Source organism: Mauremys mutica, chromosome 20, assembly GCF_020497125.1.
Source record: "Mauremys mutica isolate MM-2020 ecotype Southern chromosome 20, ASM2049712v1, whole genome shotgun sequence".
NCBI lineage: Eukaryota > Metazoa > Chordata > Testudines > Geoemydidae > Mauremys > Mauremys mutica.
In genome coordinates this window covers 13,679,078-13,695,472 of record NC_059091.1, presented here as the reverse complement: position 1 = coordinate 13,695,472, position 16,395 = coordinate 13,679,078, and the positions used below count along the sequence as shown (strand labels likewise).

Sequence of the window (16,395 nt, the reverse complement as noted above, 5' to 3'; positions counted from 1 at the left end):
GTGTGGAGGAGGGAGCCACTCATCCCTCTGCTAGTCCAGGGGCAATTGAATCTTTTCTTTACAATGAAGGGTGGGGGCTGATGGAGCTCAGCCCCCTGTTGCAATGATGAGGACGGTTACCAGCCATACTGCACCATCTACCATGAAAAATTTGCAACAGGCGGCCTTGACCGACCTGTGCCAAGCAAGTTGGTATGGTCGTTATGGTTACCAGTCCTTTTGCACTGCCCCATGTGCCAATAGGCTGATGATGAGGATGGATTTCCATCATATTGTACCATCAGCCATCCATAGCGTGGGGGGAGCAAGGATGTTGGTGTTGAGTGCTGCACCATCGCGTCTATCTGCAGCATTCAGTACAGATACGGTGACATGTAAAAGAGTCAACAGAGGATTGTTTTCCCTTTAACTTCTGGGGGTCGGGGGGGTGCGTAAATTGCCGAGCTATGCCCCGACCCACCGCGGACACTGTGTTTGACCCTAGAAGCATTTGGAGATCAGCCAAGAATGCAAATGCTTTTCGGAGACAGCAGGAACTGTGGGATACCTTGCGTCCTCGTTCCCCCCTCCCTCCATGAGCGTCCATTTGATTCTTTGGCTTTCCGTTACGCTCGTCACGCAGCTGCGTGCTGAGTCTGTGCTATGCCGTCTGTCCGTTTATTTATTAAAAATACTTTGGACCAGGCGTAACGTAACATTTCTTCCCCTACTTAGATGCAGGAGTCTCCCAGTGAGATAACCGTGAGGACGGGCACTGAAGGAGATAGAGAGCGCATGCTGCGTGAAATCTAGCACGAACCAGGGCCCGATGCAGCCGTGCTCGGGGAGGCAGTGCTCCCTGAATACCGCATGAAAGCCTCACGCGGAAAAGTGTGCTATCACGGAGCACCCAATAAGGCAGCTCTCCCCAGGAACCTCCTGCTGATGCTTATCGATTAACGGCAGGAGAGCTTCGTGGAGTTCTCCCAGGAGGATTTCTGTTCTATCACCATATATACAGAGACCTCCTTTTCACACACTTCAGATTCCTGTTATATTAAGAATAAAAGTTAACATGGTTAAAGCACTTACCGACTGATCCTACCCCTGATTCAGGATCCGGGTTCATGGCCGGGGAGGGCTGGTAGGGGATCTCCGTGACGGTCATGAAGAGATCCTGGCTGTCGGGGAAACCAGCGTTGTAAGCGCTATCGTCTGCCTCGTCCTCCACAAACCCTTCCTCATCTTCCCCGTCCGTGAACATCGTCGAGGAACTGTCCGTCGACACTGTCCCATCATCAGAGTCCATGGTCACTGGTGGGGCAGTGGTGGCAGGCTCCGTAGCGTCCGTTGGCCGCTTTGATTTTTTGGTAGGCTTGTCTGGGGTCCTTGATTTTCACGCGGCACTGCGTTGCATGACGGCTGTATCCTCTGTCTGTATCATGGCTTTGGAGACCTTCTCGTAGGTCTTTGCATTCCGTGTTTTGGAGCGCAGCTCCGAAAGCACAGACTCCTCGCCCCACACACCGATCAGATCGAAGAGTTCCCGGTCAGTCTATGCCGGGTCCCTCTTTCTATTCAGAGATTACATGAACTCCTCTGCTGGAGAGCTCTGCATTGCTGCCGGTGCTGCTGAGCTCGCCCCGATGTCCAACCACAAAATGAGATTCTAACTGTCCAGAAAGGAAAAGGAATTCAAATTTTCCCGGGTCGTTTCCTGTGTGGCTGGTCAGAGCATCGAAGCTCGGACTGCTGTCCAGAGCGTCAACAGAGTGGTGCACTGTGGGATAGCTCCCGGAGCTACTAAGTTCGATTTGCATCCACACCTAGCCTAATTCGAGCTAGCCATGTCGAATTTAGCGTTACTCCACCTGCCAGGGTGGAGTACCAAATTCGAACTAAAGAGCCCTCTAGTTCGAATTAAATGGCTTCCTGGTGTGGACGGTTGAGCGGTTAGTTCGAATTAACGCTGCTAAATTCGAATTAAAGTCCTAGTGTAGACCAGGCCTTAGAGAGGTGGGAGCTGTATACTGCACACACAAGAGTTGAGCCACCTTGCATAAGAACAGCCACGTTGAGTCAGACCAAAGGTCCATCTAGCCCAGTATCCTGACAGTGGCCAATGCCAGGTGCCCCACAAGGAACGAACAGAACAGGTGATCATCAAGTGAGCCATCCCGTGCCCATTTCCAGCTTCTGGCAAACAGAGGCTAGTGACACCATCCCTGCCCATCTTGGCTAATAGCCATTGATGGACCTGTCCTCCATTAACTTACTTAGTTCTTTTCTGGACCTTGTGATAGTCTTGGCCTTCACAACATCCTCTGGCGAGGAGTTCCAAAGGCTGACTGTATATTGTGTGAAGAAATACTTCCTTGTGTTTGTTTTAAATCTGGTGCTTATTCATTTCATTTGGTAACCCCTAGTTCTTATGTTATGAAACATAAATAACACTTCCTTATTTATTTTCTCCACACCAGTCATGAATTTATAGACCTCTATCATATCCTCCCTTAGTTATCTCTTAAAGTCCCAGTGTGATTAACTGAAGCTGTTCCATACCCCTAATTGTTTTTGTTGCCCTTTTCTGTACCTTTTCCAATTCCAATATATCTTGTTTTGAGATGGGGCAACCACATCTGCACACAGTATTCAAGATGGGGGCGTACCATGGATTTACATAGAGGTAATTTGAGACAGAACCACCTGCCCCTGCAGGGCACTTTAGATCTTCCTGCGCTAGAGGCAGAGTTACAGGGGTAAGTCCTGCAGGAACCACAGTTATAGCCGGGACCCACTTTGCTCAGGTTTGCTACAATAGATCACAGGATGCGCTCCCCACTCCCACCCTTGTGCCCCAGTGGTTAAAGAGACCCTAATGTGCTTTACAGCAGCTGGACATTTCTAGAATCCTCTAGCCAGGTATAGCAGATGGTGCTGTTTATATACCTCCCTCCCACACCTCACGCTGGCTCCTGCCTGATGGGGAGGGGCCAGCTCTGGGGCTGTCAGAATGACCTTCTCTGCCCTATTCAATGCTTGGCTGAAGACTGCCAACATGCATGTGGTGTCAGTTAAGCAGCAAGAATGGAGTTATACAGGGCACCTTCTACTTATACACTGGGCATGGCCAGCCAATCAGAGCTCAACAGGATTATGGGTAGGGCCCTAGCAAATTCCCGGCCATGAAAAACGTGGCTCCCCTCATGCAATCTGGTCTTGTGTGCTTTTAACCTGCACTATACAGATTTCACTGAGGAGAAATTGGGGGTTCTGACCCAAAAGGGAGTTGCAGGGGCATTGCAAGGTTATTTTAGGAGGGGGCGTGTCATGGTATTGCCCTTACTTCTGCACTGCTTTCAGAGCTGGGCAGCTGGAGAGTGACGGCTGTTGGCCAAGCACCCAGCTCTGAAGGCAGCCCCCCCGCCAGCAGCAGCATGGAAGTAAGGGTGGCAATACCATATCATGTCACCCTTACTTCCTGGCCAGCAGCCAGCGCTCTCCAGCTCGGAAGGCAGTGCTGCCACCAGCAGTAGCGCAGAAGTCAGGGTAGCAGTATCACAACCCTCCCCGTATTATAACCTTGCAACCCCCCTCCACAACTCCTTTTTGTGTCAGGACCCTTACAATTACAACACCATGACATTTCAGATTTAAATAGCTGAAATCATGAAATTTACGATTTCTAAAATCCTATGACCGTGAAATTGACCAAAATGGACCGTGAATTTGGTGGGGCTCTTTCTACCACAACTGCATGGCTGAAGTATAAATCCCTCCCTAGAGGGCAGTTTGAGTGCAATGCGGAGCTGCTCTGACCTGCGACATCCCCTCCATATCCAGCTGCATCAGCTCTGCCTGGTTGAACTGCAGGAGGGCCATCCCCACACGGAAGACGATCTCCAGCCCCTATGGCAAAGTACAGAGAAGTTTCAGCCCCCAACACAAGGCTCATGTGGCATTTGAGAGTGCAATAAAAATTAGGTGCCCAAGCTCTGAGATGCAGAGAGGAGGAGGACAGGGAAAGGCACCCAAGGCCTGATTCTCATTTACAACCGGGCCCGGACATCACTCTGGCAATAAAAAGAGCCTTAAAGTAAATGTAATTTATGCCCACACTAAGCTCCCTTTACTCTGCCAAAGCAATGATGATACAGGAACTTCACTGCCAGAGCCACATAGAGGGGCCTTTAGCATAACTGAGAATTAGGCCCTGAATTTCTAGTGGGTCACACAAAAGCCTCACTGGGGGGAAATTGTGTCAGTTTCCTTAGGATCAGCTACAAGTTAAAGCTTGCATCTCAAATCTGCACATACTGTGTGGGGAACCCAAACTCTGACCAGCTCAATGGTCCCTAAAGGCAACTTGCCAGGCTCAGGGAGGGCAAACAACTAACTTGCGGAAAATGGGAATATGCAAATACCTCATCCTGAGTGCAGGTCTGGTCAGCCAGACCTAGGGTGACCAGATGTCCCGATTTTATAGGGACAGTCCCAAATTTGGGGTCTTTTTCTTATATAAACTCCTATTACCTCCCACCCTTGTCCCGATTTTTCACATTTGCTGTCTGGTCACCCTAGCAAGACTCCTCAGCTCAAGAAGCCTGACTAGGACTTATCTCCCCACAACCCCATGTGTTGCAGTTTGGCCACCGCTAGCATAAAAATGACTCCAATTTACACACACAACAGCGGGCCATACACATATGGCCCAAGGATACTTCAGCCAATAGGGCCAGACTCCGTGAAGTGCAGTATAGGGCTCTTGCCACTAAGCTGTTCCCCTTGTTGGTCCATCAGGGCTAATCATTGCTGATTTTCAGTGTAATCTCATCTAGTCGCCCAGGAACGAAAGAGATTCAATGGGAGTCTGGGGTGCTCAGTGTCATTGGAAAAAAGAAAATCAGGACACAGGTTTTTAAACACGTTAAGCACTGTGTAGCAGGGAAACCCCTTTCTTATTTTACAAGGCAGCCTAAGCAAGATCTAATGATATTCTTCTATTCAAGCAGAAAATGCAGCTGTGTCTTTTTTAAATGATTTATCTTGTTCTTAATTAATCCCTCCCAGATGCTGCCTTTGAACACTGCACTGAGAAAAGCAATATCAGAAATCCCTGTGAGCCCATGCTCATGCCCCCAGTCGTCCTGGAATAAAGCACTTTACCTCATACATGAAAATGTCAAACACTTGGGTGGCAACAGGCAAAGGGAAGGTCGTGAGGAAGAGGGTGAGAAACCAGGATGACGAGTACATGGAGGTGAGGAAACTCTGGGAGCGGAAGTGGATGTTCAGCGGCAGCTGCTCCTAAATATGAGAAAGACACAGCAGATATTTTACTACTGCTGATAATTACAGCCAACTGGGTCCCACCATCCCCTCTGGGATATGGGAGTCTCTTGGCCAGAGGAGGCTCTCAACTATTAGAGCTAAGGACTCCATTGCAGGAACCAATTCCATTAGCAGCCCCGGTCTTCTCTAACACTCCCAGGGGAATCTGGAAAGGAGCCAGACTTCTCCAGCCTGGATTCACAGACCATTATGTGCACAAAGAAACCACTGGCCAGTTCCCCATACTTAGCCTGCTACTACTCTGGATCACATGGCCTCATTGTCTAAGCTACTATCACTCTGGTCTCCTCACTGTATTTATCTGCAGCATGTACTCAAACTGGTAGATGCAGAGGCCCAGCTCAGCCATGCTGGGTTTGAATAGCCCTCGTAATCGATATTCCTGCATCAGTCGCACAAACACACAGAAAGCCTCTTCTTCAGGCATCTACAGGTTCAAAACGAGACAAATCCCACATTAGTCTCGCAACAGAACCTGGCACAGAACCACCCCAGAATGATGCTCTAACATAGTTTTAGTTGGGTTTGGTCCTGCTTTGAGCAGGGGGTTGGACTAGATGACCTCCTGAGGTCCCTTCCAACCCTGAGATTCTATGATTCTATGATAGATCAGACAAACACTTGTTATGAGAGGTGGAGCAGCTTTACATAGAACAATGCGTTACATTTGGGTTTGATTCCTGACACTTCTGGGCAGTGATCACGTGGAAACAGGAAAATAGCTTGGCCAGCGACTGCTTACATAAAACACATGCCCAGTGGAGAATGTAATCCCACTCACATACTGACTAGTACCTTACCATGCTGGGCCCTCTTCTCCCCAGTAGGTCTACATTGATTTTGTGTGTCATTTGTACAGAGCATACAGTAAATTTATGCTGGACTTTACAAACAGATTAGTCTGATCCAGAGAGATTCTAAAAAGGTGAAGGGGAGGCCCAATGACTTTTCTCCACCCACCCCTTTCATTCCAATTTTAGGGATCACTAGTGAGAGATAAGGGTCAAAACAAGCACAGAGGAAACAAAGGAATATTCAAAATATTTGCCAAGTGGTTTGCTGATTATGAGAGAAAGCATCTAAATTCCTGGCCAGATGCATAAGTGTGTTGATTCACCTGTGAAGTGTTTCAGAGGCATTTCCAGCAGGGCTTCATGACAAAACAAGTACTGTACTTAGCTTTTCTTCTTTAAAAGTCCTTCCTTAAAACCCTCCACGGCATGTGCTTCACAGAGTGAGGTGGTGGATTTGGGCTTTTAAACAGGCTTTGCTCTGTTACACAAATGCAGGAAGGATGCCATATTTTATGCTCAATGTCAATGGAAAATTCCTGTTCCCTAAAAAAGGCACTCTGGCTCCTGAGAGAGGACACTTTCCAGAAATGGCAGAGAACTAGAAATGAGTCAGCACAACTCAAGCTGGCTGCATTCACAGTCCAGAAGGTCACTAACTCCGGTCCCAGGGTTTGCATTTGTACTGACAGTGCAGTAAGCGGCAGGGGTCCTTTGAGTGAGCCATTAAACTAAGTCCCTTCTGCCAAGTCTTGGGGGGGGGGAGTGAAAGATCCTGTGACATTTCCACAGCATTTAATTGAATTGGGAAGAGCTTTGGGCTAGCAACTTTGCTGGGACAGGTGCTGCATAATCTCATGCTATATGATCTCCACTCAGGTGCTGGGGAGAACAGCAACATGGCCATGGGGACAGGGCCATGGAGAATGAGGCAGCACTCCTGGGTTCTAATCCCAGCCCCATGAGTGTTCTCTGCTGGCAGACTGTGAGGCACGTCTCTCCCTGCTCTATGCCTCAGTTTCCTCCCCTGTAAAATGTACTGGAAACTGATGTCCTCCAAGCTGAGAATAGCTCTGGCTTGAGCAGTGGCTGGGCCAGCTTCCCCCTATTCAGTGGTTAGCACCAACCTGCCATGGCCCTGATCTCCAGGCACCACCTCAAGCATTGAGTAGGTAGATCAGTCCATGCCCACCTTGACTCTCTCTGCTAAAACTATCAGACCAGTCACGGCCCATTGGCCTTGGTGACATGGAGACCTGTCCCCTAGGAGCTGGCTCATTTCACTCAACCTGCATGGAGGAGGTTTTCGAACCAGAGACACTGTTCGCATGTGGACTCTGTTCTGTTGCTATGACTCCAGCCACACTGGGGATTGGATGGGAGATGATTGTCACCAGGGCAGCCTGTGTAAGCCAGGAACAAGTGGAGCATTTGCAGGGGTGCTGGGATACACGGCATCCACCGGTGGGAGTTGCTGTAGGAGCAGAGCCATCTAAATCATGTTTCTGCAGTGCAGGCACAGTCAAGCATCGGTCTCTTTGTGCCCCGACTGCCCTCTCTGCTGAGATGAGCAGCCACCCATCCTCTGCGTTCTTCCATCCATCCAACTTCCTCTTACCCAGCGACTGCACCACCTGGCCTGCCAATCCCTGCTGTTTGGATGGTGACGTTTAAAGGCAGCTAGAGCTGTATGAAGCAGCTGGCATCCACCAGGGTCCTTCCATCCAAAGTTTTTGGTACCCCACCTCCCTTGTAGAACTTCCATACCCACCTCTAATTCCATGGGGCTTCGGTTTGCATTTCAGGTTCTGGGGGTCCGGGGAACCCAGCAATGTTGGGCAGCAAGGGGAGGACTGTGGCAGCCTCTGCTTCGACGGGAAGTGGAACGATGCCACCTGCCCCGTGACTGAGCACTGGATCTGCAAACAGCAGTGCTAGCTGCGTCCCGGAATCCACAACAGGGACGGGAAGGGGGGGGGGGTGTCACACAGCCTGCTCCACGTGGGACAGCTTAGGAGCTATCATCTCTCTATAGCAGTGATTTTCAGACTACCACTCGTGAAGTGCAAGAAGCTCTTCAATGTGTCTCCTGCAGCTCTGCAGCACACGCTATTGAAACATGGTGATTTAATTATTACCAGATCTAAGTTATTAACCAATGTGGATGCTTTTACTATGTTATTAACCCATTAAGTTATCAACTTGCACTAAACTACTAACTTATTTGTTGTGAGAATAATAGATATAGATAAAAAATGAAATATTTCCCATAATAATTTTTAAATATGAATAGTACTATAGGAAATGAAACAATCAATTCACCTACTGCATAATGGTGATGGCTAATTCAGCTCCTGAGCCGCTGAGGTCCATGTATCACTGCTCTACATGCTGGGCGGCTATTGCAGCGAGCTGAGCTATGGGACAGGATCATGGAAAGCAGATGTGGAGAAGCTGACTGGCACTGGACCGTCTAATCCATGCAGGAGTTTTCTGGTACCATCCTGGCACATCTTTACATCACTTGTGCCCAGAACCTTTTCGGTATGTGTGTTTTTATAGCATCAGCCCACTACATGCCAGATTCTGGGAGCAGGGTCTGCCTCTGGCTCAGAGCTGAACTTTGTTTTATATCAACAAAGTCTTGACCATTACCTTAGCTCAGGCCTTAGGCCTCAGACCGGGCCTCTGATACAAGGACTTTTCTTTCAGGACCTCATCTTACTACATTCCCCCACTTTTTGTCTTTTTATGGGGAGGATGTTTTCCCATCATCCCAGAAAATCATAATGCGTGGAGTAAAGAGAACCCAGTGGGCTAAACATTATTATGTGGTTACCTTATTTTACCGTCCATACACTCATGCCCCATCTGTCCCTTAGTCGGCACATTCCCTCGTACGACTGCTAGACAAATTTTATTATCCAATTATTATTAGTCCCTTATGGTGGGCCTGGGAATGTTAGTTTCGGGACCTCGACTGAGTTGTGGGGTCTGTGCTTGTGTGTTGTTGACTTCACTGAATGGTATGAGATGGCCTTTGCCGGTATTTGTTAGTCCACACTTGGGGCTTTGTTAAGAAAAAAAATCTAAATTTTATAAATAAAATAAATATATGGATATATATAAATGAATATATGTTGTGATTACTATGTGGCTGATAAATGATTATATGTGATATATGACGGGGGCTTATATGCTGTATATGTTAGAAGTATATGCTTTAACACCTTACTCCTTAAAATGATTATTCATTACCACAGCGGTACTGATTCACATTCGCATCCCCTTCTTCACTCAGTACTGTAGCTTAGTTTTCTTGGTTTGACATAACATGTAACAGCACATTCCCATGAGAATAACAATTGTTAGGGCGTGGACTCCCATTAGGCTTACGCTAAGGGTTCGGGCCACTGGATGTAAAGTCACATCCTCCAGAATTGCCCACCAGAGTCTTTCCACCTCTCTTTGTACATTTTCTATTTCATTCATTTGCTGCTGGATCAATTAAGTTATTTGTATTAGAGGTTCCTTGGTTCTCGCCACCAAATCATGTCTATCCAACTGCAAGTGTTCCACTGGGGGGAACAGCTCAATCAGTAAGTCTTGTAAGTGTTCAGGTGGAATGATCATTTCAATGACAGTACTGCCTTTGCTTGTTGGCCAGAGGCCTGGGCTCCTATTTGGTATTCTGCTGGTAACAAGTATGCAGAATCCAGCATCACTTGTAGGGCAAATGTTGCCAGCTATGGAAAAAATTATGAAAACCTATAGCACAGATCCCATCCTGAATTTGTACTACCTCATTAACCAGTTTCTTTTGTCCTAGTTCAGCCCAAACTTTACTTGTGTTATTAATATCAATTGTGGCGTAGCACTCACACAGTCACAGAGGAGTAATGCTGGACATATGGCTTGTTTACAAGCGTCCCCACACTATTTGCCTAATATACCTTAACTGGCTCCTGCAGCCGTCTAGGAACTGCCATCATGAGATATACGCTTTTGCCGTCCGCATTGTCCAATCTTGGAACCCTATTAAAATTTAGAAAATTGTAGAAAGACAGGTGTAATATGGTTTATGCCTCGTTGCTGTATTTTTTTCAAGATGTTTGTGAGGTTTAATATCCATGGCCAGTTCTAAAGTTGCAACTGCAACAAACTTTGCTGTACAATTTTGATTACTCTATTGCCATAGGCTGTGCAAGTAACTGCCAATGAAACATCATTATTTTTTCGTGCTGTTGATGAGGGACAGAATGGTAGCATTCAGGTGGCCAGGGCCGGCTCTAGGTTTTTTGCTGCCCCAAGCAAAAAAAAATTTGGCTGCCCCTCGTCCCAGCCCTGGGCTCCCCCCGCACGCTCCTGCTGCCCCAGCCCTGGGCTTGCCCCCCCACCAGTGCCCCCCCACACCTCCTGCAACCCCAGCCCTGGGGTCTCCCCCCTCACCCGCACCCTCCTTCCGCCACAGCCCTGGGTCACTGGTAACTCGCTCCCAGGGCGGGTCATTCAGCAGGAATTTTGGATGTGCACAGAACACAAACAGGATTGGGTCCCATATGGTTACAGAGCTGCAGTAAAGTGGAACAATTTTCACCTTGTGTGATTGGAGGATATCTGGATGCATATTATAAGACTGTCCTACATAAATGAGGAAAAGTTGAGGTGGCTTTATTATTCTTTTGTTCCACTCTTTGTTTCTATGGGGAATTTGCCAATGCAATATCACGGTCTTCCTTTTAAACAAACAAACAAAAGGCAATGGCTATTGAAAATAGCAATTCCAGTCCTAATAACCGCTGGGAAGCATTTCTTGCTCAATTTTATCCTAGTTTTTCTACAGCAAGTTACAGTGGATCAGTATACTTGATTTGGGAGAAAAGAAGTAGCAGCTGCCCAAACTAAGCTTGAGCACTCCTGAATTTTGAGGTGTTCAAATCTGGAAGGCAGGTGCTGGGGTGGGGGTGGAGGGGGGGCTGTGGGCTCCATGGGCTCCGCGGGGGAGCACGGCAGCATGTATGCAGCAGTGTGTCTGGCGCTGCGCGGAACCAGACAAGCTGGTCTGAGTGGCACGGTAAGGGGGCTGGGGGGGTTGGAGAAGGGGTAAGGGGTTTGGGGGGGCAGTCAAGGGACAGGGAGAAGGGGGGGGTGTGACGTTATTGATATAAATGGGGACCATATAGAACATGGGTTGCAACCAAGGTCCTGTAGTGGCTCCAAATCCTAAGTAAAGGGGGTCATATAAGGTGTCTAAGACCAGGTTCTGGGTTGCTGATTATAATTATGCTGTCTATATGTCTGTATCATTTTTAGTTGAAGTTATGAATGTTGGCTCTATGCTGTCTGTATTTCAAGTTTGTGCTGTGCTTCTGGGGGAAGCCTCCCAGACAAGCTGGTGTTAGCTCTGCCTAGCCTGTTTGATGGCCCATTAAGGACCGTCAGCTACACAATGGACCCATGGAGAGAAGGCAGACACGCCTTGTGACTCAGCAAAGTATGCAGGGACTGGCCCATGTGACTCCAGGCTCCATTTTGCTGTAAATTTCCACAGTGAAGACAAAGAGATTCTTACACCTGGAAAAGTCTATATAAGGCTGATGCTTCATCTCCATCTTGTCTTCAATCCTGCTTCTGACCTCGGGAAGGACTTTGCTACAAACTGAAGCTTTACACAAGGGACTGAACGACCCATCCCAGTGGGGGATGTTCCAGAGACTCAATTTGAACCTGCAGTTTACTCCATCACTGCTGCAAGCCTGAACTAAGAACTTTGCCATTACTGTATGTAATTGATTCCATTTAACCAATTCTACCTCTCATCTCCACCTTTTTCCCTTTGTAAATAAACCTTTAGATTTTAGATTCTAAAGGATTGGCAACAGCGTGATTTGTGGGTAAGATCTGATGTGTATATTGACCTGGGTCTGGGGCTTGGTCCTTTGGGATCGAGGGAACCTTTTTCTTTTATTGGGGTGTTGGTTTTCATAACCATTCATCCCCGGGACGAGTGCACTGGTGGTGATACTGGGAGACTGGAGTGTCTAAGGAAATTGCTCGTGTGACTTGTGGTTAGCCAGTGGGGTGAGACCAAAGTCCTTTTTGTCTGGCTGGTTTGGTTTGCCTTAGAGGTGGAAAAACCCCAGCCTAGGGCTGTGACTGCCCAGTTTAAGCAATTGGTCCTGATTTGGCACTCTCAGTTGGGTCCCGCCAGAATCGCTCCGTCACAGTGCAGCAGTGTGTCTGGCGCTGCGCGGAACCAGACAAGCTGGTCTGAGTGGCACGGTAAGGGGGCTGGGGGGGTTGGAGAAGGGGTAAGGGGTTTGGGGGGGCAGTCAAGGGACAGGGAGAAGGGGGGGGTTAGATGGGTCAGGGGTTCGGGGGGGCCGTAAGGGGACAGGCAGCGGTTGGATAGGCATGGGAGTCCCAGGGGTTTGTCAGGGGACAGCTAGGGGGTGGGGTTCTGGGGGGGCAGTTGGGGACAAGGAGAAGGGAGGTTTAGGTGGGGGCTGGGGTCCCAAGGGGCAGTTGGGGGCTGGGGTCCCGGGATGGGGCAATCGGGCAACAAGGACCAGCGGCGCTTAGATAGGGGGTGGGGTCCTGGGGGGCAGTTAGAGGCAGGGGTTCCAGCAGGGGGTGATCAGGGGACAGGGAGCGGGGGGGGGGGGTTGGATGGGTTGGGGTTTCTGTGGGGGGCAGTCGGAGGGAGTGGATGGTGGCGGGGGGGGGGGGGCTTCCCTCCCCGTGGACTCTCCTGTTTTTTGAATGTTAAAGTCTGGTCTCCCTACCATTCACAGCACTCACAGCAGGCTGCCGCATGAGGTCCCCCTCCTTCCTTCCCAGTTGGTAGTGGCCAAGGGAATGCTGGGAAATGTAGTTCTTTCCCTGCTCCAGGGCTGGCTCTATAGGCAGGGAGCTAACCAAGGAACTACAGCTCCCAGAGCCCCCTGTTGGTTCTCAGCTTCCCTGCTGCCCCGGCAAATGGGCTGCCCCAAGCACGTGCTTGCTTTGCTTGTGCCTAGAGCCACCTGCTTGTTCTTGACAAATCCATGTTGGTTCTTACTTATCACCTATTATCCTCTAGCTTTTAATAAATTGGTAGATTAATCATTTTTTCCAGTATCTTTTTGGGGGATTGAAGTTAGCCTGTCCCATCTTTACTTCCCTGAGAACCTTTTTTTTTTAAGTTTGTCCTTGTTATGAACCTCACCCACCCTCCATGAGTTCTGGAAGATTATCGCTAATGGTTCAGAGATTGCTTCAGCTAGTTTCTTAAGTACTCTAGGGTGAATTTCATCCGGCCCTGCAGAGTTGCATAGATCTCACTTAGTAAATATTCTGTATCTATTATTTCCCTATTCTGGCCAGTGTTCCTTCCCTCTCATTAAAATTAACCAGTGTGAAGTATCTGTTCACAACTAACCTTTTAAATCCTGCATTCAGTAAAACTGAAGAGGTGCTCATACTGAGTGGCTGGTTGCTAACATAATGGTCAAAGATGTCAGTGTCCTGGGGTTGTTTGTGTCTTGCTTTAAGCAGTCATCTAAGGTGGTGCAGCTGTAATGCCGAAGTCACATTCTGAGCAGTAGCTCTTCTTAACAGAAACAAACCAAAGAACAGATCTTCATCCAGCTCACAGTGTGGCTCCCTATGCATGAGTTGGTGCTATCCAAGTCTCAGCTGTGACCTTAGCTCTTGTCTGCAGCTGTCGTCTTGGAGACGCAGACAGAACATCAGTCCCGTTCCAGGTGGTGCCGTAGTAACAGCGTTAACACAGGAAGAAGATGGAAGAGGCGGCTAATGACTATCCGTGCTTGATGGTGTCAGAGAGCGGGATGTGGGTGGTCAGGTCTAGTGGTCAGAGCAGGACCTGCAGCCAAGAACCAGAGCTGTGGGTCAGAGCCAGGAGCCAAATGCCAGCGCCAAGGGTCAGAGCCAGGGGCAGGAGCCAGAAGTCGGAACCCAGGGTCAGAATCGGGGTCGGAGCCGAAGCTGGAGATGAGGAATCAGAGCTGAGGGTCAAAACCAGGTTACCTGGAGAGAGACAAGGCAGGAGCTGGGCTGGACCAAGGCCGGAGCTACCATAGCTGTGGGCAAAAGCTTTGAGCAGCTACTGAACTGCCACTGCTGGGCTTAAGAGCCTCTCTACTGACCCTTCCCACCAATCAGTCAGCTTGGTACAGGCTTCCTGAGCTCGTTAGGTTGCCTGGAGACTGGCTCTGCTGCAGGCCCTGATTCCCGACAGATGGTCCTTGTTGATGGTCCCATATGGCAGGTGCTTCAAAGGAGGGACTCCTCAGGACTTGGGGCTCTCCAGTCCTCCCATCCTGGTGACCATGAGCTCAAGGTGAAGAGAGACAAAGAAATACACGCAAGCTCCTCTTCCTAGGATCACTCTCATGTGTGGGTCTTACCAGGTCCCCTTTTCTTGTGGCCCCTCCTAGAGGAACAGCTCGGGTCCAATCAGTGTCACATATGTGTTTCTTCCAAATAGATCAACCTTCCACTGAGGAAAAACACTACACACACAAGTGGGTTTTGCCCATATAAAGTCAATTTCTTCTCAGTGACTTCCTCTTTCTCAGGTGTTTCCTGGTGGATACCCCTGTCCTGTCTGGATTGTGGTGAGCAGTGTGGTGTGGTTCACCTGCCTTATTTCCTCCTCTGTCTGCTTTAGAACAACACATTCCCTGTGGCTAAAGAATTTTTTTCCTCTCCTGTTTGCCATTGCCCAGTGGAGTCTATCATAGAATCATAGAATCCCCCTGGGTAAGAACATAGGGACGGATGGGAGAGAGATCCTGGAGGCCAAATTTAGGCTCCATGGTAACATTTTTTGACACACTTCCAGTTCCACACATATGGCCAGTTAGACAGGCAGAAATGCAGGGTCTCAATGCATGGATGAGCCGATGGCTTAGGGACAAAGGGGTTAGATTTATTTGGAACTGAGGAACCTTTTGGGAAAGGGGGAGTCTATTCAGGCAGGATGGGCTCCACCTAAACCAAAATGGAACCACATTGCTGGCACTTAAAATTAAAGAAGTCATAAAGCAGTTTTTAAACTAAGGACTGAGGGAAAGCCAACATGGACCTAGGGGTTACGGTGGATGAAAAGCTGAATATGAGTCAACAGTGTGCCCTTGTTGCCAAGAAGGCTAATGGCATTTTGGGTTGTATAAGTAGGGGCATTTCCAGCAGATCGAAGGACGTGATCATTCCCCTTTATTCAGCACTGGTGAGGCCTCATTTAGAGTACTGTGTCCAGTTTGGGGCCCCACAAACAAGAAGGATGTGGATAAATTGGAGAGAGTCCAGCAGAGGGCAACAAAAATGATTAGGGGGCTGGAGCACATGACTTAGGAGGAGAGGCTGAGGGAACTGAGATTGTTTAGCCTACAGAAGAGAAGAATGAGGGGGGATTTGATAGCTGCTTTCAACTACCAGAAAGGGGGTTCCAAAGAGGATGGATCTAGACTGTTCTCAGTGGTAGAAGATGACAGAACAAGGAGTAATGGTCTCAAGTTGCAGAGTGGGAGGTTTGGGTTGGACATTAGGAAAAACTTTTTCACTAGTAGGGTGGTGAAGAACTGGAATGGGTTACCTAGGGAGGTGGTGGAATCTCGTTCCTTAGAGGTTTTTAAGGTCAGGCTTGACAAAGCCCTGGCTGGGATGATTTAGTTGGGTTTAGTCCTGCTTTGAGCAGGGGGTTGGACTAGATACCTCCTGAGGTCCCTTCCAACTCTGAGATTCTATGATTCTATGATTCTATTCTATGTGTGGAGGAGCATGTGGTTTGGACAGAGACATCCCTTAGGGGCGGATCTATTAATGGAGATTCTCTATGTCCTAGTAAGGAGGTGGCTAAGGAGAGGATGGAAGATGATAAAATACAGGTAGGCTCTGATGAGAAACAGTCAAATAAAAAAGAGTCCCATTCAATTACATCATGTAATGGCAGAGAGCTAAAAAGTGACAAGTTTTTAAAGTGCTCATATACCAATGCTAGAAGTCTAAACAATAAGATAGGTGAACTAGAGTATGTTGTATTACATGAGGGTATGGATATAATAGGCATCACAGTAACTTGGTGGAATGAGGATAATCAACGCGACACAGTAATACCAAGTTACAAAATATATCGGAAGGACAGAACAGGAAATGCTGGTGAGGGTGTGGCAATAGAAAGCGTTAAGTCAAATGAAGTAAAAATCTTAAATGAACCAAACTGTCTGATGGAATCTCTATGGATAGTAATTCCATGCGCAAATAATAA

At 48.3% G+C, this 16,395-nt stretch overlaps 1 protein-coding gene across 2 annotated transcripts in view; it reads right to left on the bottom strand.

Annotated features, from left to right (window-relative positions):
- Positions 1–13,607, bottom strand: part of LOC123353837 (EVI5-like protein) — a 28,358-nt gene extending 14,751 nt beyond the window's left edge. The window contains exons 1-4 of one of the 2 annotated variants that reach the window (XM_044995253.1): positions 13,543–13,607; positions 10,076–10,157; positions 5,146–5,286; positions 3,799–3,888 (exon numbers count right to left, since the gene is read on the bottom strand). In XM_044995253.1, coding sequence (XP_044851188.1) covers positions 3,799–3,888; positions 5,146–5,286; positions 10,076–10,157; positions 13,543–13,583 — 354 coding nt within the window. In that variant the 5' untranslated portion in view covers positions 13,584–13,607. Of the gene's footprint in view, positions 1–3,798; positions 3,889–5,145; positions 5,287–7,893; positions 8,017–10,075; positions 10,158–13,542 lie in introns of those variants that run through there. The other variant, XR_006574573.1, reaches the window with a different exon arrangement.
- Between the last annotated feature and the right edge of the window lie 2,788 nt (positions 13,608–16,395).